The 24,368-nt window shown below is 55.4% G+C and overlaps 1 protein-coding gene across 2 annotated transcripts in view; it reads right to left on the bottom strand.

Annotated features, from left to right (window-relative positions):
* Positions 1-24,368, bottom strand: part of SHANK3 (SH3 and multiple ankyrin repeat domains 3) — a 330,415-nt gene that overhangs the window by 283,674 nt on the left and 22,373 nt on the right. For both annotated transcript variants that reach the window (XM_086743634.1, XM_086743643.1), the window contains exon 3: positions 23,828-24,154. In XM_086743634.1, the coding sequence (XP_086599760.1) occupies positions 23,828-24,085 (258 nt within the window). In that variant the 5' untranslated portion in view covers positions 24,086-24,154. The remainder of the gene's footprint in view (positions 1-23,827; positions 24,155-24,368) is intronic.

Here is a 24,368-nt window from a genome sequence, read left to right as displayed (position 1 = left end):
TAGTAAGTTAAATAGCGTTAGGAGGGCCAGTATTGACAGCCTTACTTCCACAGGGTAGCCAGTTTAAAAAAAATTAGCATTTTTCTTCTATTAGTGGCTGCAGAGTTTGCAGGCTGCTGCATTTGAATACTGCAGATTCCTTTGGGTCTATCTGGAAACGTATATCACGCTTCCCACAGAAAACAAACCCTGAGGCAGGATGCAATTACTTTGGTCATAAAGGCACAAAAAGTAGGAAAAACTCTAAACCGACCCAGTGAAGAAAAAGACAACAACTGAACGTGTCTGTGCAATAAGAATCTGGGGAAAGATAGTGGACTAAAAATGGTCTGACAACCATACACAACTAACAACTTCCTGGCGGTAAGAAAGGCTTCTCAGCGTGAAAAAAAATGGTCACTAACCACGAAAAATCTTATCCATACATTCGCTTTGGTCTAATGCAAAGTAAAACAAGGACATCAATTAAATGAACACTTGGAAACTCTAAGGAGAAGATGCAGAGCTTTCATCACCATCACTAAGAAGGAAAAGGAGGATTTCAACAGAAGTATGAACATTAGCAAATACAGAGAAAGAAAACATTACAAGTATGCATTACTTAATTTCCAAGTTTTTTTTGTTATCAAATTCAAGGTCAGGTTGGATGGGGCTTTGGGCAACCTGATCTATAGAATCACAGAACAGAATCATTGAATGGTTTGGGTGGGAAGGGACCGTTAAAGCCCACCCAGCCCAACCCCCTGCCAGGAGCAGGGACATCTCCAACCGGATCAGGTTGCTCAGAGCCCCGGCCAACCTGGCCTGGGATGTTTCCAGGGATGGGGCATCCACCACCTCTCTGGGCACCCTGGGCCAGTGTTCCTCCACCCTCAGTGTAAAGAACTTCTTTTTATCCAATATGAATCTGCTTCCCTCTATTTTAAAACCATCACCCCTTGTCCTGTCACACCAGGCCCTGCTGAAGAGTCTCTCCCCACCTTCCCTGCAGCCCCCTTTGGGCACTGGGAGCCACTCTCAGCTCTCCCCGGAGCCTCCTCTTCTCCAGGCTGAACAGCCCCAGCTCTCTCAGCCTGGGCTCACAGGAGAGCTGCTCCAGCCCTCTCATCATCTTCATGGCCTCCTCTGCACCTTCTCCAACAAGTCCACAACCTCCTTATGATCTAGAGGAAGATGTCCTTGCTCATTGCAGGGGGCTTGGACTAGATGACCTTTAAAGGTTCCTTCAAATCCAAACCATTCTGTGATTCTATGATTCTAAATAAAACGTTTCGCAAATCATCCTACACTGCTTCAAACATCCATAATTTATAACAACAAGTCCATCCTGAAACACGTGCCTTAATTCCAGCTACCTAATATAGATAGTATTTTGCTCAAAATACTCAGCACTACCAGCATGTGAGCTAGACCAGAAGACAACAATTTGGTGAAATTCCTGCAGAGCTAGGTGGTAGCAGAGGCACGTGTGCTATCCAAAAGGAGGTGATCTGAGATGCTACCATCACACTCATCGTCTCTGCCTCGCTCCAGAGGCGCTGGAGAGACCTGGCAAAGCGCTACCGGCTCAGCACCCAGACTCCTCCAAGCGCTACCGGCGCAGCTCTCAGAGCCACTGTGCTCACCTCCACACTGCCCAGGACAACCTGCGGCACAGCCGTGGCTCTGCTTCCCCTGCAGCCGGTACACCACCTCGTCACATGGAAAATGAACACCTAGACGTCACTAAAGGAAGAGAACGAAAATGCCTTTCCTGTCCTGGAGCGGGCACTGCTACTCTAACAAACTCCCATTTTGCATCTGGGCTTCTCTCCCCTCCGGCAGACCCCACTCGAACCATCTCCAAGCGTGCATCAGCTCTCTTCCCCCGACACCCTGCACCGCGCACGGCCCGTCCCGAGCGCACGTTGCTGCCCATCCTGAGCACGCGCTGCTGCCCATCCTGAGTATCCGCGGCTGCCCAGCGCATTCTGCCTCCGGACACTTGCTCTGACGGCTCACCACTCATCACGGAAGTCAATTTTGTAAAACGATGGGTAGGAAAAAAAAAAAAAAAAAGTATGAATTTCCATTGATTAACCAGTAACCACGAAGAGCCAATCTGAAGCAGGGAAGAGGGTTTTGTTAGGTTAGCTGGTTGTTTAATTAATCAACCAAGCCTTTAACAACGCAAATGACCTGTGAATGTCAGGACACACTTAGAGAATCAGTGGCCTACAGCAAAACTGAGCTATCAGCCAAAGCGGTTATGGACTGCTTTATTAAACCCAGCATCACCAGGAAAAGCACGACTTCTACTAGACTGATCGACGTTTTCTTTATATTGTAAAATTACTGGACCATGGGAAGGGACTAGATGCCATGGTTTAGAGGCATTGTTTAATATTGCTCCATGACATCTGGCTTGCATGATTTTAATCAATCAAAATTGCCACGGATATGCCACCGTCATACTAGCTGAGCGCTGAAGAAACACAAACATATAGTTGCAACAATAAATAATGTCAAAGACCTGAATGGAGGAATGATGTTGGATGGCATCTGGGGTCAATCGAACAGCGAAGATATTAAAAGGAAATAAGATGATACTAATAAAGTTTGCCTCTTAAATAAGGGGAATGTTACACCATTGAGTACATACGCTCATGAGTTACACCACAAAATGCAGCATGTTTCTAGGCAATAAGATGAGACTCAGCAAAAACTGATCCTGTTTTGTATACCTTCTCCCACACACAGACTCAGCAGAAGAGAGAAACTACGCAAGTCGCAATGCCTGATAATGACCTACACACGAGACAGCAAATCAGAAATGTATTCGCCAGCAACAAGGCGGGGAGGAAGAGAATAAAAAACATAGTAGAAAAATACACTCTGTCAGATCACAGAAAAGGGAAGAGAAATGCTCCCCATCCAGTACCAGTTCAGCTGCGTTCGGAGCCCCAGTCCCTGAGCTGACCTGTGCCTTGATAAACAAGCACCAGCAGTGGGCAGAAACACCTTCCAGTTCGAGTCACTGGTAAACACCCGCAGAGCTCTCAGAGAAAAACCCCAGCAAGGGCAAGCGGCCGGCCCAGGCCTGGGCAAGGCTAACAGCAAGGCAAAAGGCTTGGAGACAAAGCACCACCACAGCTCCAGGTTTATGATCCCCTGGGAGACAACACCCGCAGGAGAAGGGGCACCGCTGCCGCTCCCCTCCACCAGCACGACACTCGTTCCCAGCAGATTCTGCCTTGAGGATCCCAGCAGCCTGTGACCACAGCACTGCAAAGGGTCTGCGGGGAGCGGCCCCACAATTCTCCATCTCGCATCACGCTGCCCCGTGGGACGGGCAGGCTCCCCAGGGAAACTCCCCAGGAGAGAGGAATGATACCCTGGCACATCCTGCCCAGCCCCGAAGAGAAGGGGCATCCCAAGTGCCCCGCTCCCTTGTTGTCCTTGCAGGGGAGCAGGGCAGGCCTCCTGAGCAGGAGCAAGGGAGCGACAGACACACCTCCAGACACGCAGCCCGATGCTGCCAGGAAGCACCACGGTGCTAACATGAACCGTCAGCGGCCCTAGGACTGGGATCCAGCCCTGACAGCTGGGGATCTGCCATCTCTCTCTGCTGCTCTCCTGCTCCGTGCGAAGCCATGCACCACGTGCAGGGCAACTCAGCTCTGCCTTGCAGCGTGGCCTGGATGCCAGGGCAGCCCAAGGAGTGGGAGGGTAGCACTGGGCCCTTTTGCGCCTCATTTCCCAGCTCCTTCTGCTCTGTTGGTGTTTCTAAACAAGCACAGCCCGGCACCTTTACTTCACACACACAAGGACAGAAACAGCTCTTCCACAGCAGCTGCAAGTGCCCAGAGAAAACACTGGAGCACCGAGACGGCTCCCTTCTGCAGCAGCATCCCTGAGGTCGCGGCAGCAGCATCCCTGAGGTCGTGGCAGCAGCTATAGGAGCAGCGCACGACGAGCCCTCTCTGGAGAGCCGCGAGCGCGGCCCTGCCCTGAGCTGCTCTCCGTGGGCGACCGCTGGACAGGCATCTGCAGCCCAAGCCTCCAGCCCACCACAGCCACCGCGTCACTGGGGACAGCCGTGGGACAGCAGACCCTGCTCACAGGCAAGGGCAGCTCAGCGCCCACAGTGCCAGCCATCGAAGTAACAGGGCTGACAGGCTTTCCCAGGTCATCCCAGGAAAGGACACAAGCCGGAAAGAGATCCAAACCGAGCTCTGTGGTGCTCAATGCGCTCTGACATGAACAAAGTCCACTTCTGCACAGCGTGTTGCGCTGGAACCAGAGAGTCCAGACCCCAGTTGCTGCTCAGCCAGCCCTCGCACTGAGACACGCTGCGTACCCACCGCTGCACAGCTTTCCTTACCAACCCAGCACCGTGACTGGCACCGCACTGAAACCTTGCACAGACAGACAGCAGTTGATGAGAAAAAGACAGCGCCAGAAAATAGCTCTTCCCAACAGCCAGGAACAGTAAACCACGCCACAATCTCCCACGGCAGCAAATAAGCTGCTTTCTTGGGACATTTAGGATGAAGAACAAGTGACAAGTTAGTCTGGGAAAATGCTTACTGGATCTTTTAATTGTTTTGGTTCTTGGATTTGGAGCTACATTGCAAAGGCATTACACCCCAGAATGACTGGAGTAAATGCACTTGAGATGATGCACTGATCTTAGGACTCTTTAGTATCAGAAAAGTACCAGCAAGAATGAAAGGAATTCGAAAACAGTTCTTACTCATTAATTAAGCTGAAGTATCAAAGGAAGGAAAGATTAGTAAAACAAACACTGAAACATAACAATGACTTTAATGGATCACTACAGCGTTGCACAATTATGAAGACAAATAACTCGTGGTTATTAGTAAAACTAAATCAATGCTTCTGCATTGTGCAATATATTAACTAGAAAAAAAGCATATACTGAAATGTAGCTTTAAGCAGGAAAACAGAAATAGAAATAAGGACATTTGCAGGCTGGAAAATCTGGCTTTGTGTGTGTTTATACAACACCTAGCACACTGACACTGCAACCACAAACGAGAACCTGGGTATTGCCGTAAACACGTATCAGTATCTCTACCAGTTACGAATCCCGGAGCCAGCGTGGCCAATTAAGGCTGCCGCAAAGCTACAGGAAAAATTAGTAAAGGTCCTTGGACTCAATTACCTCTATTTCATTCACTACCTCCCGTTCCAGCCACCATCATGGGGTCACTGCGGGCCTCGTTCCTCACCCTACAGGCAATCAATTGACCAAACCCAGTGAAACGAAAGACAAAATTTCAGTTGGTGAATGGCTGAGGAAGGAATGCTGCTCTGAGGCAAAGCCCGTGGTGTGCACTGTCCCCGGGACCGACAGCGTGTAACACCGTGTGATGTCAAATCATCACAAACTGCTAGTAAACAGAAAGTGAAACAAAGAACAATGCCAAAAACTCTTTACTATGTAGTTTGTGAAATGTATGTTTATGGATCTAATTCCTTTTAGTTTTTGAAAGAAGAAATGAACAGGCTGGAGAGGAAGCAGGAGAATCTCTGACACAAAAGGAATGCTTTTTCTCAAACACGCTTATGCATTCTGCCGGGCTTCTCCTCAAAGAAACAAGAAACTAAACGCATGGTCACCACACCAACAGGTCCCGTCAGTGGTGGAGAACGCGGGGTAGGCAGCAGGACAAACTTTGACATTTTGTATCCATAAGCTAATTTGGAAATAAAATGTATAAATTGGCGATTTCCACATCAGAAAATGCTCCAGATGAGTAACTTGGGTAGAGAACACTGCCAGGCAGAAAACTCAGCCTCCTGCAGCTAAAAGAAAAAAATGTAAATGCAAGATATATTCTAATACTGGGCTGTTACCTCTTCTGTAATTGCACTGCTGACTTTGTAATCGGGGATTTAACATTTCCTTTTCCTAGCGTAAAGCTGATGTTTTCTCTCTGAGCTGGCCTACCGTGCAAAGTGGATTTGGGCAAACCAGAACGACGCTATTCTTTCACGAGTGGTGACTTCCCACAAACCCTGCTGAGAACAAATCCTCTGGGGCCTCTGCAAATTTCGGAGCCCAGGCACGGGAAAACGTTTGCTGTCAGAGATCACCCGAGCTGGGCTGTGGTCTCGAGGGCACAGAAGACACCATGGGAGACCAGGGACCACCAAGGAGCGGGCAGCAGCGTGCCCTGGGTGCACGCAGGCACTGTCCCAAGACCCACGGCGACCACTAACAAACAAACTGGATTTTCTCACACCTCGCTCACAGCTTGCTGCCCACAGCTCTTGCCGCATCCCGGCCAGGTGCCAGAGGCCAAGGGAGGAAAGGCGTCTCCCAAAGGCGTGCTGCCCCACGCTCGCCCAGCAAAGGCAGCACCGCCAGCGCCGTCTGTGGCTGTGCGACAGCTCAGGCCCAAAGCAAGAGGAACTCTCTGCTGTCAATTCAGCTAATACAGCAAAAGAAAACGGACAGGGCTTCAGGCCCATCAGTCATTCATCAGGTTGGGAGAGTTCAATCTGCTCTTCTAAATACATTGGTATGTCTAATGAAGGACACTCTCCTGTCGCCAACAAGAAGCAGACAGTAGACAAGTGGCCCCAAGTTCCAGAAAAAAGCCCATGTAGCCATAAAAATGTCTGGGACAAGACATAAAGAAAGATTGGAAAAAAAGAGGGAACGCACCGCAGAACTAGCTTCTATGGGATATTTTGCAAGTCCAAGTTTGGACATCTTCAGATTTGCAATTACTTACAGCCTACTGCCAAACCCTCACCTTTGACGTAACCTCACCCACCAGAGTGTGAGGGGCCTTCACACAACTGGCCCGCACAGTCCATCCATCCACACACCCATCCTCAACACTGCAAGCTGTTAAAAATACGCTCTCTAACTAAATGCACAGAAAACTTCCAGCCACAGCTAGAGATAGAGTGGTGCTGGGCCATGAACTCGTCTCCAGAGCTGTACACGGCACGCACTCCAGTTCCTCCCTCTTAAATCCTTTTTCTTTTAATTTCTTCTACTGTGTTTGGTCCCTGCATGACACTAAGAAAGAAATAATTTCAATTATGTTTCTTCAGCACTGGTGTAGCTATTCATTTTTAAAGTATATGATTCACAAACTCTAATCACAGGCTGAGAAATGCTGGGGACATCAAAAAAACAATTTAAAGCTAGAGGTGCACGCTGAATAGCACGGCAGGGTGGTGACTTCGGACCAAGCCCGCGGACAGCCCCTCTCTGCACGCACAGGTCCCAGTCCCCCTCCAAAATCCCAAAATCCAGGGAGAAAACATCATATGAGTCACCTCCCCAATGCTTGATCAAACTGTAGTCTGAAAACGAACACCACGCTCTAAGCACTTAGTCTGCGAAACGTGGGCAACAAAGAACCTAACAGCGTGTACTTTATGAAAGGTTACCTCGTAAATTTATTATCACAACTCAATTAACTTACTGAGAGAGGGGAGGAACCACGCAGAGGGAGCTGAGGCTGTGCTGCGGGGTGAGCCAAACCCAGTGCAAGTGAAGCGATCCCCCCTCTCCCTCCCACGAGTGCAGCGTTCGCAGACGATGAGTGGGATCGGGGAAATGGTCCAACGGTAACGAACTCCAGAGTCCCCATCACTCCAGACGTATGTCAGATAAACCCAGAAGTAATCCATTAGCAGATCCATAGTCATCAACAGCCACCGCCAAGTCATCAGCAGAGAAAAATCCTAAGTGTGAAAGCATCAGGAAATTTTTCAGATGTAACATAAGAATTCAGGGACACTCCCGAGGTCCCTGCAGGCACCACGTGGGCGCTGAGGAGCCCCGGCCACGGTGAAGCACGTGTCAGCCGTGCAAGGCAGGGGCAGGACCGCAGCCACAGCCCTGGCCCCAGCGTGTGCGCAGGAGCACCATGTCCCCGGGCGCTGCTGGGTGGCTGCACCTCAAAGGGCTCCATGGCACGGGTGCAACTGCTGGTTCCTCCTGAGAGCCGCCAGAAAGGCCCTGCAGAGGCTCCAAGGCCAGTGTCGGCACCGCGATGCGGTGCAAGTCTCCCCCCTGGCCAGACACGGGCAAGGACAATCGGCCGATTTCATCAGCAGCACGCATCCTCCAGGCAGCCCCACGAAGGGGGGAGACCTGCTTGCAGGTGTGGACACCGTGCCCAGCCCACTCGGCAGCGTGCAGCTGGACTCTGGGTGCCCTGGGGCAGACATCCCCACGTTACAGCACACCGGTACTGGGCTCCAAGGCTTTATCAACACAACCTCTTATTCCCACAGCACACGGCGCAGCCAGCCCTGACCTCCTCCCTCCCCAGCACTGGCACGGGATGCTCTTCCAAAACTCACCGCTGTCCGGTGGGGGAACGCACAAACGCCAGCCCTCACGCATGCATCAGTCCACACCAATTTCGCTAGAAGAGCGCCTCTTAGACCAAAGTATCACACAAGACAGCACTCAGAGCCCCCCGCGTGTGCCGACATCAGTCCAGCAGGATGCTTTCACCTTCGTTACCAGACCTGCATGGGGGCACGCACCTCAGCACGAGTGCACCCCGCTGAGGAGCAGCTGGTCCTGCTGCCCGACGGCACCAGCTCGGGGCAGCTGCCGGGCACCGTGTGCCCACACCAGCCAGGACGGAGCCAGGCTGCTCGGCGGCACAAGCAGGACTCGGCTCTTTGCTCGCTGGATGGGCTGCTGCGGGAAGGAGGGGGCACGATGCGTGCGGAGGGGGCTGCCCGCCTGCGCGTCCCACGGACACGGGATGCTACCCACGGCCAGGAGGGCCTGTGCTCCGTGCAACGGGGCGCTTTTCTCCCAGCCCCATAGTGTCGTAACAAATCCGTCCAGGCAGAGACGTTCCTTCCTCTGCTCGCACTTCCAGCTCTGCCATCGCACGTTTTCCTTGCGTGCAAATAGAGTTGGCAGAGGCTTTGTGAACAAGTGGGTCTGCAGCTCTCTTTATTTTTACTGTAAACTTCCAATAATTTATGTGGGTTTTTTTTTTTTTTCAGCTAAGACTTCATACCCACCTTCTTTTGGAAACATTGATCAATAACTTTGGACGTTTATTTCGATCTGGGCATCTTCAGCACATCGGGTGTCGTGTCACCGTGCTGCCGGGCACAGGAACGCCAACAGCTCGGCAGCTGGAGACAGCAGGAAGCCTCTTTTTGGGCTGATCCACAGAGAACCATACATTAAAAATGAAGCTAATCTCAGAATTTTCCACCAACCCAGATTTTAATAAAAATAATCTCCCCCGGAGATAGCTGTAATATAAAGCTCCAATACTGCTTCTCATACTGTGGCCGGTGCTTTCTTTCCAGTAACTGTGAATTATGGCTCAATTATGTTCACTTTGCCCTCTAAGCACCGGCAAGGAAAGAGAGGGGGGGCTGCCCTTATGTCTTCTTTCCGAAAAAAAAATTAAGTGCATAGCACAAGCTTGTCCCTGCTCCTGAGCTCCCCATGGGATGCACAAGCAGGATCTCAAGCTCACGGTGCAGTACGTTCTGCAAGCACTTCCCCTCCGAGGATCTGTGAAATCCAGGCTGTGCTCTCTGTGTTGGCCACAAACAAACCTTCAGCTCCCAGAGTGGATCAAAAGCTGAACCTTTGAGCTACAAAAGCCCTGGCAACTCCAGGTCTGCAACTGTTTAGGGGACAGAGCTCAGAAAGACGAGAGAAATGCCCATTTTGATTATTTAGCCCAAAGAAAATCTGCCTGCTCTATCCTTCACGCCTTGCTTACACCAAGTTTTTCTCCATCCACTTCAGCAGCAGTTACGTCCTCCCCGCAGCCCACAGAGCCGCCCAGTCTCCTAGCCCACAACCCCACCACCACCAGCATCGCCACCCCCCTCCCAGCGGGGCTGCCCCGCAGCGCTGTGGTGGCACCTCCTGCCTCGACCACCTTCTGCCCAGAAAGCTGGTTCATGGGACAGGAGCCAGCAAAGCAGGGACCATCAGACAGATTGACAGTACAGACTTCACAAGAAAAGAGGTTCTCTCTTTTTAAGTAGAAAAAGTAACAGCAAGGAAAATTTCCACTTTGGTCAGTGCAGCCGGTCTGTGATCAGGGAACACCTCAAGCCGGGGCAGAGCCCCCCGATGACACCACCCCAGCCCCTCGCGCAGCTGCGCAGGAACCTTCCCTTCCTCCAGCCAGGCTGAGGAGAGCGAGCTTCCACAGCCCACATGCTGGGCAGCGGGGAAAGGAGAAGCCGCAGAAACAACACTGTGTCCTACAGCTCACCTCACAAAGTTGAAGGCAGAAGCACAGGACACGGAAACGCTGCAGGAGGAAGCTCCCGCCGGGACCCAAAGACCATCGTGCAGGCCATTCCAGCGTGCCCTACCACAAAGCTGGCTCTGGCGTCAGACAGGGATGGACAGAAGCATCAGCAAATTACCCAATGCTGGAGTGAACCTGACGGGCAGGAATGAAATGAGGGTCCTATTTACAGGTTAAACACACTCACAAGCATGTCCAGCTGCAAGTCAGAGAGACAAAAGCATAACCCATGCTAATGAGAGAAAAATTCTAGCTCAGATGTGTGGTCATCATGGGTGAAACGTCTGTCTTCTCATTTCTCTCTCCATCACATAACACCTCTGCCTCACAGTCTCTGAGCCTCCAAGGAGGAACCATGACTCTTCGCCTCCACTCTCGCACCGATGATGCTCAGCGCGGCTTTTCACACCAGCCCTTAAACAGTGACGGGTACACCCTAAACACCAGGCTGAGGTAACTGCTACTGACCCACTTACACACAAGCTCTCTGCAAGGCTGAACAGCATCACTGCAAACAGAAAAGGGACATGAATGCTCAGCTCCAGGGGAAGGTTTCACCCCTGCTCCCACACCCTCTCCCAGTGAAACACGACAAACAGGGCATTGCAACAACCCACGACGCTCAGCGCTGACCAACAGCGTGGCTGCGGGAGCTCCAACTTCCCACCTTCGCCTCCTCCTCCTCGGCCCTGCGCCCTGCCGCCCTCACGCCAGAACTGCCCGCGCATCAGCCCAACGTGTTTGCGACAGCGGTGCCAAGGACCCTCCGGAGCCGTTCCCACATGGGAGCCCCACTCTGTCCCGAAGGGAAGGATGCAAACTCTGAACAAATGTACAAGATGGAGGCATGTGTCTCATTCATCAGCGCCATGTTCAAGTCTCAGAGCAATTCTATGAGGAAGCAATTAACTGGAGAGGAAGACACCTCAGTACCAACCGCCCAGCACTAGAGGTACCCTGCTGCCGGAGGCAGCCTGTCCTTTCTCAGCCCCTGCACCAGAGGACGGTTTGGGCAGCCGCAGCTGCACCCCCAGCTTGGGCGTTCTCATACCAGGGACCGAGCCCAGCTACTGCAGCGCCCACCAGCCCTCACCGTACACCAATAGCCACACCAGCCACCGTGCTGCCGGGCACGAAACGCAGGAAACTCCGGCGCCATGCTGCATGGCGAGGTTCTCCCGCCCTGCCTGCGGAGAGGGCCCAGCTGCAGGAGCCAGCCCGTGCACCGCAGCCACCGGCCCCCGCAACCAACCGGCCCCAGCGCCTGAAATACCCTCTCTGCTCCGAAGAATGAGTCCCCTTTCTCCACCCTGTCTCCATCAGGGCCATGAAATGCTTGCAGAGCAGGACCTGGGGAGAGCCGACTGCTTTGCTCTCTTGATAAGCAGAGAGCTAAATCCGCCACGCTAGCACACACATGCATATTTGTGTGGCTTTCTTTAAATTAAGTTTGAACAGTTTTATGCAAATAAATTGCATTTATTCAAAGCAACCCATTAAATAATTCACCCACAATGTCCCACAGGATGTTGCACAACAGTTAGCAGCCAAACTTCCCCATCCCCAAAATAATCAGCCACAGCCGCAGCTCCAACGCAGTGACCCGCAGCTCTCCCTCTTCGGGCTAAAACCTCCCTCCATGCACATAATAAAGCAAAGTGGATTGATTTAAGTCAAAGTGATCACCAATTTTAACCATGATAAATCAGCTGGCAGAAAATCTGGACATAAATAATTGAGTTTGATGTTGTTTTGCATTGGTAGTCCTTAGCTACTTTCCTAAAAAAAAGGCTGAGTCGGATCAATTCTTAACCATTACATTAGATTAATTTGCAATTTAACATAGAGCTTACAACCAAAAATGCTTTTTCCTAAGTAGATACACTGTAACTGTATGCTTCTATTTAAGCAATTATAATGTAAAACATAAATTCCATTTTTAAAAAATTTTTAAATTCTACCTTCATATTTTTGAAAAGAGTGAGTAGTCTATTTCTTACTTAACAGAGGATGAGTAGGTTTTGACTTGTGATTTAAGCTGAAGTGGACTAAGATAAAAATTGGCATTAAAATATGTTCATTTAGCATGTCAAAATATTTCTTAGTACTAACAAAATAAATACAAACTACTCTAAACTACCTGGGCTGGATTAATCCAAAATGTGTAAGCAACCAAAATACCCCTTGCATCTACAGGCAACAGACAGAAAAAAGGGACTTTCATCGGTGGCTACTTAAATCAACTGTTTCTTCACGGCCATCAAGGTCTTAGAGCTGGTGCGTCTCACCCTCATGAAATTGCCTTTTGCGGCTGGAGTGGAAGAGGAAAGTTCCTTGCAGCTCTCTCAGCCTCCAGCAGGCCGGCCACCCAGCCGCCCGTGGCGAGGGGCCCAGCGCCTGGTGAGCCGTGCCAGTACCGGCAGCGGGCGCTCGGCCCAGAGTTTGTCCCAGCCTTTGGTGGTCCACAGGCCACAGAGAGCAAGCAGCGAGCCCGGGGCTGCAGGGCCCGCCAGCATGGCCCACCGCGCACCTCAGCACCGGACCTGAGCTCTGCACACTGCGAGCCTGGCCCTCGACGGGGCTCCTCTGAGCACCTCATGCCGCGTCCCCCTCGCGCGGGCTGTGCGGCTCTCCTGCGGCTGGGCACGACCGCCCCGCCGCGTCCCACGGCCTCCAACACCTCCCGCAAAGCACGGGCGGCCACAGGGAGCGGGGTGGCCCCGGGGAGCGGGCCCAGGCTCTGTCCTGCTCCCCACACCGGCTTCCGAGGTAAACTCCAGCAACCCCGGCCAACGGGTTTAGTGCTAACCACTAAACCACAGCCTAAACCACAGTGCCTCTGCCGAGGAACGCGATCCACGCTAACGACTGGTGTGCAAACCTCTCCGCCACATCCCTGCTCCTCACCTCCCTGCGTGCAAGAGGCAACCGCCACGCCGCTGCGGACACACGCCCCAGGGAGCGGGTGGGCTCCTCGGCTCGCAGCCGCTCTGCCGCCGGACACCGTGCCGGCCGGCTGCTACGCTGCACCTAACCACCACCTCCCCAGCTGGTGTAAGGGCACCAGACTAAATGTAACGGTTTGTTATACCCAGGATCTCGGGGCACTCTTCCACAGATTCTACCGCCTGGATGCTGATAGAGTGCTCAAATGCAAGCATTTGTGCTTCAGGAAAACAGACACAAAAAAAAGCTACAAAGGGACGTTAAAATACGTCATGCTTGGTGCCACATTCAACAGCATACAGTAATGAAGCACGGGGCTGCACAGTGAATAAGAAAGATTTAAAAAGGCGGAACAGCTGCCTCATTCATTGAGCACGATTAATCTAATCTGAAAGAGGCCGAGTTCCTATGGAAAAACAATGTGCAGCTTGTAATCAAAAAGCAACCCAAAGCATGTGCATAAGTGGTTTGATTCTCCCCTAAAAGGGGTGAAAAATCCAATGCAGCTACTGACAGCTAGAGGTTTTTACAGCAGCATGGAGATGCTTTGGACAAGGATCAAAGTTTTCAGCCCAGGTTTAGGCCATTCCGGAGGTCGATTCCTGACCTCCAGATCTTCCCTTTGCTGATTTTCTTTTTTTTTTTTCCACTGCCCACGTAGCTGAGACAGAATAGAGCATGTAAAAGGGAATTTTAGGATCTACATGGTACTGGGAAACCAGTGAGAGGCAAAGCCTGGGACAGAGGAGAGGAGCCTGCGCGCCCTGGAGCGGAGGGCTGGCCACGGCCGGCGGCCATGCTCCGGCCCCTCAGGAAGCCGCCATGCTGGCAGAGCCACAGTGCAAGCTCGGCTCTCCTCACCTTTCTCTTTTCTGTCGGCTCCCTTCCCTCTCTGGGCACAGAAAACAGCCGCTTGCTCAGGCTGGCTCCCGCCTCTTCCTCCTCTGAGGGAAGCCGCAGCAAGCAGCATTCCCACCCGACGCAGGCCCGTGTCCTCCTGGCCCTTGGGGAAAGGCCTTTGTGGTAAAGCAAGGCCTTTCCATTCCCCGAGTTAAAAATTACCTCAGAGGAGATAAAATGCAGGAACATTATTCTGAGCTTTTTATTCCTGCTTTGTGACAGCAGATAAGGACCCAAGTAGAGCGCGGTGTGGGTGGGTGTATATTTAAATAGCGGGCACCATCGCGCTGCCAGGCGCTCACACACATCCCTGGTGTCGGTCAGTGCCAACACCTGGAATAACGCTGGACACCTCCCTCTCCTCCCCACATCCACCTGCAGCCCCAGGAACCGCCAGTGCCGGTGCTGGCTCCACGCGGGGCAGGGACGGGCAGTCACCGCTTCCACCGGCACCAACGTCTGTGGACGCCATTTCACACCAGATCGAGCAGAATGCAATCCGGAAGAGAATGTCCTCCGTTCCCCATGGAGGCGGCAGCTCACGGACACGCCAGGCTGCTGCCGCTGCCGAAGAGAGCCCGTCCCTCCCCGGGCTCCACCGGTGCATGCTGACCCAGCGCAGGGAGCTGCTGCGGGTCAAAGCTAATGGGGAAAAAAGTTATTTTAACCTACAGCAGCTCCTCGGTCTGGTTTTAACACAATTTAAAAAGGAAAAGAAAAATAGTTGCCATTACACAATGGAGGAAAAAAGCCCTTGGAAATCTCCGGGAGGAAGTCTCATCAGCTGTTCATCGCTGTTCCTCCAGACCTTTCCAAGCTATTTCAATACGCTCCAGCTCACTGATAGTTAGCAGCTTCCTAAGTACCACTCGTCTGCAAGAGGCTCTTATCTCTCTATGTATACATTTTTTATGCAATATGCTGAGCCATGATTCCTTAGAACAAGTTTTCCCTGCTTCCAGTGAAAAAGTAAATGGAAAACCTGTGCCTGGTTGCTCCGTAATTACAACCACGGTGGCAACCGGCCATGTGGAGGGCAGCCAGTGCTGCCCACCGGCTGCTGCAGAGGCGTTTTCCCATGGGATACTCCCCAGATCTGGTCAGACACCTCGCAGGATGTCAGCGCCAGCAGACACTGCAGACGGAGAGGATTTTGATGGCTGCTGGAGGCACTTTCGCGCTCTCCTAGGATTACTGCTGTATTGCCACCTCTTCCTACCACCACATCCAAGCGAGGTTGCGACCTGCTGCCAAAGCGTTCCCGCCACCGAAGCTTCGGGAATCAGTTTTCAAATGCGTATTAATGATACAGACCCACAACTCACAACTATTTCAGAGAAACAAGCCTCACCTCGGGCATGTTTCTGACTCCTTACAAAACAGACTATAATCTCATAAATCCTGTGGGTGTTCTGGATAATTTTATCCCGGGTCTCCACCAGCCCTTCCCACAGAGCGATGCACAGCCAAAAGCTGAGCCGAAACGGCTCTTCCCGGAGGATAAGCAGCTGCGGGCCGAACGCAGGAGCAGGCAGGAGAGACAGAGAAGCTCCACCAGCGTTAGGAAGGATGCTCAGGGCCTTGCACATCGGCCGCCTCTGTCCTTTGCCCTCCCTCCCGGTGCAAGGGCCAGCACCAGCAGCTCACCCAGACCTAGGCTGAAGGAGGGAGGGGAGGTTCCCAGGTTATCAAACTCCAAACAAATTGCTATCTTAGGAGTCACTGCAGAGCCCAGGCTGTCAAAACAAATCAATTCTCTGCCCTACAGCCATGGTCTGGAATGGGTCCGTGGTGCGAAATACCAGCACAGCACTGACAGCGGGCGCGTGGAGCTCTGTGCTGGACACTGCCGCCATGAGAAACGAGCCTAGCTCCTGTGCCGCTGCTTTCCTAGCACGGCTGAGCGGGGTGGCCAGAGGCTTGTTTCGCCAGGACCAGTGAAACACTGGGGCTCCCCATGCCATGCCGCCGGCACACCGGACCCCAGGCTGCAGCCCCGCTCTCCCGCGGGACGTCTGCTCAGCCCTGTTTGGTGACAGCACACTGCTCACCCGTGCTCACCCACTCTGTTTCGCATAGCCCATTGAGCAGGGTTGCTCCCCAAATCCAGCCGTGCAGTGCAGTGACACACACGAGGGCAGCTGGGAGCGCCCGGGGTTTACCGCGGGAGGTGGGAGCCAGAGAGGAGAGTGGCACTCGCCAGCCACACTGTCCGCGGGCAGTTGCTGAACACAGAGCATGCTGGCTCTGCCCCCTCGTTAGCTCAGCACCATGCAGTCCTTAATTACACCATCACACGCTGCTGCTCAGAGACTACACCGCCGACCAGACGATTTTTCCTCCTTTGATCCGACAGAAGCCTCTCATATTTTCTGTGCAGCAGCAGCTGACGGTGAGGAGGGATTCTGTGCAACTGAGCGGTTCCCTGTGTTGATTCGTATCACAGTGTATATAGGGCAGATCTACCCAAAATCTGCACATTGATTACACCAGCCCCAGTGCCAGGGGGTCCTGGGGGCAGCCGGGACACCTCAGAGCGCAGTGCTGCTCAGGCCTCCACCGCCACAGTCCTAGGAACCCTTTCCTGTTCTGCCAACACCTGAAGCCACCCCAGGAGCAACACGGATTTGAGACAGCATTTACATAAAGCATATGTACCAGCAGATTTTCACTACAATTTTTACCACTGGATGTTTAACCCCAAACAAACATTAAGAATAGTTTCATTCATCCTTCTCTCTGCTGAGGCGTCCACAGTCAGCACCGTGTTCCTTAGCACGCGGCACCTGCACAGCCGTGCAGAACAGAACTCTGGCTGCAGGAAAGCAGCCGATGTGGGAGACTGCACCTCGTCCAGGGAGCCAGCGCGGGCTGCGGGCAGCTCTGCGCCGTAACCGCCGGCATGGTGCTGCAGCGGCCCTACTAGCTGCTTCACGGGAGCTGCTGAGCGCCTGCGCTGCCAAACCAGCGCGGGCAAACCTACCGCACCTCTTCACACGCTGTTCACAGTTAAAGTCCATCCCACGTCACGGGCGGTCACCAGGGGACAGAGCACGCTGCAGCAGACCAAGAGGCTTTGGCACTCCCTGGCTCAGAAGAGATGTGTTCACTGGCATTTCCTACATCCCCTGTCTTTTCTCTGCTTTTCTCTTAGGGAGAGGAAACAGTGCAGCAGGTAGCACGCTTTACAGAAAAGGCCTTTTACTTACAGACACAACAGCCGTTGCAGCCACGCTCATGGGCTTGTGGCACACTGAATTCAAATCAAATCAGAAATACATGGCAAGCCACACCATCTCTTAGCAGCCTGCCTTCCCACCATCAGGCCTGCCTAAGCAGAAGTTGAGGAAAACTTTGCCTATATTTCTTTTATAATAGGAAAATGTATTTCTTCACTTCCCTTGGCTTAGCAGAAGAATCAATGCTTTGTGCACTGGTTTTCAGGCTCTTCCTTCATTTGCATTAAGGAGATAACAAACCAGAATATTCACCTGAAGTATCAGGTGACTGAGAAGAGGGATAAGGGCAGAGCCTCTTCTGCAGCCACAGAGGGAAATGAGCAACTCCATCCTGCAGCAAAGGGAGGCCCTGGCCTCAGTGGAGACCCCAAACAGCCTCTCATAAAGGGAGCTGGGTGGTCCCATGCTTCCAAGGCCCCTGGTCATGGGACATTTCCTCACTGGTCCTCAACACATCACCAAAGCCCCTGCATGGGGGAGGAGCCCTCCCGCGGGACAGCTGCCAGACTCCGCTGCCTGAACACCGCAGGATGTCCTTCCACAGGATGCAGATCCTTCAGCATCACCTGGGCTTTCCTGGCTGTGACACATCTAACAGGCCGCGCTTCAGCATGATTCCTCTTTGCAGACGAGACCAAATTCTCTCCAGGGCTACAAATCCACCTTACCAACTGTGATCCTGACAGTTCAGGAACAGATGATCTCACCTAAAACCACCAAGGCTGTCACCACAGGGCTGCATCCACACAGATGCCACGAGAGACAGTGGCTCCCTCTCAGCACTACCTGCTCTGCCAGTGTTGGTGAGGAGCAGACTCCGCGTTCCCGGCATCGCCACACAACCGTGCTCATGCGCCTCCCGTAGACGGATGGTTCCTCCAGACAGCATGCTTGTGTGCCCAGCTTCCCTGCACAGCACAGACCCAGCCCACATGCTCCCGAACGGCCCCATCACAAGAAAACCATCCACGGCTCCCTGCCTCTCCAACACAAACAGCTTTCTATCTCTCCTCCCAAATTAGCATCTGCCCCTCAAAGGGTCTCTTTGCTCTCAATGTCACTTCTCCCGTCCACTACGGCACAAATTGTCCTTCATCCTTCTGCCAGGCCACCAACATGACCTGCCCCAACTTTATTCCACCTCAGGGCTCCCTGTAGACCGGCTGCCCCCCTTACACCCATTGTCCCCCAAAACCTGCATGCAGGAGCACAGCACCCACAGTCTGGGTGGGAGCAGGAGCTGAGGTCCCATCACAGCGGACCCCACAGCAGGCTGGGCAGACCCAGGCACCTCCGAAAGAGCTCGGCCCCCAGACACACGGGACACTGCTACTTAGAGTCCTTCAGAAACTGCTAGTGGGAAGGAAGGGGAGGAAAGGAGGCAAGGACCCAAAACTGAAGCAACAAGATGTACCCATCTCGTGGCACCTTCTTTGCCCCATTGCCTTGAGTGCCTCAGCTGCCACACAGAGAGCTCACAGAGGGGAACAGGGGACAGCAAGCTTTGGGCACCATGAAAAATACCCAGCTAAGTAGTGGAGTCGCCTGCCAGGGGCCATGCAGGACAGAGGGCTCTTCAGGCTGCAGTGGCAGCGTGTGGCTCCTGACCACGGTCCCAGGCACTCCCCAGCACAGGACCAGCACTCCCCAGCACATGTAAAGCACTGCTCCTCTCCCACAGCCCCAGCCCCAGCCCCAGCCCCAGCCCAGGACAGTCTGTGGCCCCCATCGCCCGCAAGGCTGTTCCATGCCCATAGGCTCTGGGAACCCTGCCACTCCCTGGGACAACTCTGCCCGTCAGAACGGAGGGCCATTCAGAATGGAGGGCCATTCGCGAGCTCTGTGGGTCAGTACTCCGTGGGGTCTATAGCCTGGTTATGTCCCCAGCAGAGCTCTCCACCTAGACAGCAGGGAATGCTACCAGCTACCTCTGCACTGTGAAAAGGGGGATCTGCTTTTGGCAATTACGTTCTGCTCCCTTCCCATCCAAGCACCCTCCTCCCCGGTTTCTGCACTGCAGAGAGGCCCATCCCTCCGTGCCATCTCCACCTGCTGCTCTGCATCCCACGCATCCGTGCTGAGTGGGAGACGTGTCCCATTCCTCCTGCGCTCCAGGGTCCATCTCTCACCTGGTTTGTGTGGGTGTGGGGCAGCTCAGCCTCGCTTCCCTCAGCGCACAGCTGGCGCAGGACGCTCAGACTATTTAACCCGAAAGTGCTGGCCCATCACTAGGACAGAAACAGTGATGTGCCTGAAGAGACTGCCTTCTCAGAGACAAGGTCACAGCCTGGGTGGAGATTTGCTCCTAACAATGGAAGCCACTAACAGTGAATTCAAAGGCCTCCAGCTGAATAAAGACAGTGATGGAGAGTTGCAAAAGAACCTAAAAGAGGCTCCTCGGAGACAACTCCAAGAGAGCTGGGAAACTTCACTTGAAAAGTCAGCTGCTTCACAGTCTAAGAACGCACCTGGAGGGTCCAACCCTGACAGAAGGCATGAACTTCAATAAACTGCACTTCGCCCAGCCGAAGTCCTGACCTCTGAAAGGCTGGCAGCTCATGGAGTCTGACTTGTTACCGAAAAGCTGCCTGTCCACCCTGTGCCTGAGGATCCCAAAAGAGTCAATCCCCCTCTTTGAGCAGTTATTGGTATAGCAAAGCCCACAGCACACCAGCCATGTGCTGCAGCTGCCAGGCCAGACCCAGCTCTCCAGAGGCACCCGCGGGAGGAGGGCACGGCGTCACTTCAGACTGTGAAGGGCTGGAGTCCAGGGAGCAAAACCCCTCCGGCGCACCAACCCCATGCTGGCACCACACGGTCCTGTGGAGGCCAGTGACCCCTGTTGGGGTCCCATCCCTTCTCCTTCTGTTTGTGCTCTTCCTAGAGCAAGCAGGGAAGAAAGCCTTGCCTGCCCTGCGAATGCAGATTCAGGAGAACAACAGGTCGACAGCAGCTCCTCTGAAGTGCAAAGGCCTATCCCAGCCCAGGGAAAAGGGTCTGCGCAGCAAGAGACCACGCCAGGAGAGTCCCCACCTGGCCTGAGAGACAGGGTGCCACAGCCCTGCTAAGCAGCAGCCCCGGGAAGGAGAGCCAGGCTCCGCTCAGACGGGTGCCAGCGCAACACCTCTAACTGCAGGGAGGAGCAGCACCCTTCGAGCCAGAAGCTGGAGCAGGGAAGAGGTCTAGGATCCTTGCTGCTCTCCAGCTGGGTGAGACCAAGGACCCTGTGCCCTGTAACAGGGGAGCAGGCAGAGAACACACCCTGTGCCCTGTAACAGGGGAGCAGGCAGAGAACACACAGAGCTCTGTGAGCTTCTCCAAAACACAGTCAACAACCTCCAACACATCCCGGAGTGCCTCATGGAGGAGACAGGAGTGCAGCGGCAAGCCCTGCAGATGGGACAGGCTCAATCGCTCGTTTTCCCCTTGTCCCCTTTCACGCTGGTCAGGCCTCCATCTGCTTGGATGTCACCTTGCAGAGAGGGACCAAGTCTGCTGAAGGCACGAGGAATGAGCACTGCGAGTGCCCAGATCAGAGAGCTGATGCATGGAGATGATGCACAGGAGCCTAGGGAAGTTCAGGGCCAGTCACAGGACACTATCTGGCTCTTAGGGATGCATACTGCTAAGCCAGCTGGGTTTTCCCTTTATTTAAGTGAAGGTACCTCAGCTAGCACAGAAGAGGAGTTTGCAAAACAGCCAGTTTCTGTTTGGGAAGTCAGCCCCGACCTGAGTCATAAACGCAACAGCCCTCTGCAAGGCTCTGCCTTGGTCTGAAAGAAAGGGATGTCCCTGACACCAGCCCAAGCACGGCTGCGTGCTGGTGACAGCACGGGAGTAAGGTGCTGGGAGCAGTTCGGGGTGTCTGGCTCCACTCGCCCGGTCCATGAGGTGGCAGAGGGTCTGACAGAGCAGCCATCACACCATCCTGCTGCCCACAGCTCCGCAGGGCAGGCGTGCTGTGCAGGGCTGGTCCCTGCTCTGCAGGGAGCCTGCACCCAAAGCAGCTTTCATCCTGCCTCTGCGCGGGGGAGCAGGTGCCACAGCACAGCTGCCACTCCCATCTGCATCCCGCGAAACCCAGTGGATGCTGCCTCATGGGACGGGCAGCAGGGACAGGGCAGGTCAGGCTGTCCTCTCCCTCCACGAGCACCGTGCGCGACCCGCCAGCTCCTGCTGCTCACACCGCAAAGCCAGAGCCCTGAGCTGCGACTGCAGTGCATTCCTCTGCACGTCACCCAGGCTGGCGGTGCGCAGGCTGCACTTGCCAGGATGCGAGGGCTGTGGTGCTCTTCTCTGCACCCGGCAGCGCTGCCCCACCACCCAGCGTTCCCCATCACACCTCTGCCAGCGCCCAAAGTGCTGCCTGCCCGCCTCGCTCGGCCGTCGGAGGGGAACATCCCCACCAGCCCCCAGCATCCCCTCCAGCCCCCAGCCCCGAGCAGCCCGTGGGTCTCCCCAGCAGCTCCTACTCTGCTGGCTCCCACCCCCAGCCCAAGAAGGTTGCACCAGAAACATTTCCACTCCAGCTCTCTGATATGCATCAGCCCCTCGGGGAAGAGAGATCCGGGAGGGAAATTCCTACTTTATACATGCAAAGATGCTCTGCTTTGCATGAAGCCCCCATTCCATCCACTGCCTCGGGTGATCTCTGGTCTGGCAAGGCTGAGCTGCGTCACTCTGGCCCTGGGACTATGCCCGGTTCCAGTGGAGGACTTGGAAGGAGGAAGAGGGTGGGGGGCTACAACACACGCTCACACTGACTCCAGCATCGCTGCTTCCCCCAGTCCCCATGCACACTCCCAGAACAAGCACGGGGAAGGCAGGTGCGGAGCGGTGCCCAAGGAACAGCAAAGCAGAGAGGTGGGTACTATGACAATGCGCAGAGCAAGGGCCCCCAGTGCCCGTCCTTGGGCCCTGCCCCGTGTGCATCCCGCAACGGGATCTAGAGGAGGGCTGGGGCAGGACGAGACCCGGGTCTGTGCATCAGCTCGGGGACGGGTGTGCGCAGCGATGACGGAGGAGAAGCTGATGTGCTGGGGCTAACACAGCAATGAAGGGAAAGCGCAGACCCCGTGGCCCTGAGCCTCGCTCACAAACCCAGCAGGGGCTGGGGTGGCAGCGAGCGGGGGTGAAGCCCCTCCTGCAGCACAAGGTCAGTCCTAGCTAGAGCAGAGCATCGGTCCGATTCTTCGACAGCAAAGGCAGCACTGCCTCGCCTGCCTCTGCCGCTTCCCAGCGCTTGGCAGCTGCGCCTGCAGAGCCGTGCCTGCAAGCGTGCCAGCACCTCAGCCCCAGTGCCACCATCCTCTAGCAAGCTTTCTGGCCCCAGTCACTACCTCGCCACCACCGAGCAGGACCCCCACACCAGTGTCCAAAAGAGAACTCTTTCCTCACAGAAGAGGGGAGCTCACTTCCCCTAGTCCTCTCCACCCACAGCAATGCTCTGCTCTCCCCAAGTCTCTGTCTCCTCACCTTTTCCCACTCCCCGTCCCCAAGGGGCACCCCCTCTCCTGCCTGCAACACCTCATCCCGGAGCACGTGCTCCCTGTGCCTTGCAGCCCACCCATCCCCAGGCAAGCCACTGCTCCCAGCACTCCCCCTCTAACGAGCGCTCTTCATTAGGGCCACAGTTACCGCAGCCCTTCAGTGAACTTTTTCCCTGCGCTGACCAGGCTCAGTCTCCACATGCTTGCTCCCCCCAAGCACCCAGCACCCCAGGTGACTCCCAGCACTGCCCCATTGTAACAGCCACCCCACACCCTCCACGCTACACGGCACCCGGCCGTGCCCGGGGGTAACTGCTCGTGGTGCCACACGTGCTGCCCCATGTCCCAGCCGCTGCGGCCAACACAGCACGAAGCCACACGAAGCTGTGTCACCTCGGCTCCCGGCAGGTCACACCTGCACGTCCTGCCTGTGGCACCGCCACCGCGGCCCGGCACTCCGCACGCTCCCGCGGCCCGGCCTGGTACCGGCACCACGCCGGTGCTGGAGCCTCCCGAGCTGCACCTGCTGCCCGCGCCCGTCCCTGCTGTCCCCGCGCTCGGGGCAGGTGGCGGAGCGCAGCCCGGTCCCGGGCCGCTGCGGGGCCCCGGCGGCGGGAGCGGCCCCTCCCTGCGGCCGCAGCGGGGGCCCCGGAAAGGCAGCGCTGCAGCCGGGGCTGCCCGGCCCGCTCCGCCCGCGGCCCCGCCGCGCTCTGCAGGGAGGGGGGAGCGGGGAGAAGGGGAGCGGGGAGCCTGAACAACGGGGGACAGCGGAACCGGGAGCGGGGGCAATGGGGAGCCGAGGCAATGGGGAGCGGGGGCAGCGGGCGAAGCGGGGGCAGCGGGGAGCCGTCCTGCCGGGCCCGTGGCCGGCTGCCCCCCGCCCGCGGCGGTGCGAAGTTTGCCAGGTGGTGCCGGGGCGGCTGCGGTGGCGGAGTGGGGCCGGGTCGGGGCCGGGGCGCGCACTCACCGTCTGCTGCAGGTCGGGGATGCCGATGCGGACGACGATGGCGCCGGGCGCGGGCTCCTCCATGCGCGCCGGGGCCGCCAGCTTGGGGGAGCGGGGCCCGCCGGGGCCCCGGGCCGGGTCGAGCCGCGTCTCCTCCCGCAGGCCGGCGCCCGGCTCCCCGGCGGCGGCGGCGCGGGGCTGTCGCTCCGGCGGCGGCGGCGGCTCTGGCGGCGGCGACTCCGGGCTCTCATGTTTGCTGCCGGCGGGGCTCAGAGGCATGCTCCGTGCGGCGCGGCGGGGCGGCCGGCACCGGCACCGGGGGCCGCGCTCACAGCCCGCCCGGGGACCCTGCGGGGTGAGGACAGGCGGTGAGCGCGGCTGCCGCGACCCGCGGAGGGACCCCAGTAGGGACCGTCCCCTGGCAGGGGCCCGGTAGAGGACCCCCGCACTCCACCCAGGCCACCCCAACAGGGACCTCATACAGGACTCTTGACTGCACCACCCAGAGACCCCCATCTCGGGACCCTCACCCAGGAACCCCCAACCAGCCAAGCAGGAGTCT

The sequence above is a fragment of the Chlamydotis macqueenii genome, chromosome 1, assembly GCF_036417535.1.
Source record: "Chlamydotis macqueenii isolate bChlMac1 chromosome 1, bChlMac1.mat, whole genome shotgun sequence".
NCBI lineage: Eukaryota > Metazoa > Chordata > Aves > Otidiformes > Otididae > Chlamydotis > Chlamydotis macqueenii.
Note: the sequence above shows the minus strand (reverse complement) of the source record. Positions and strands in the feature narration are given on the sequence as shown.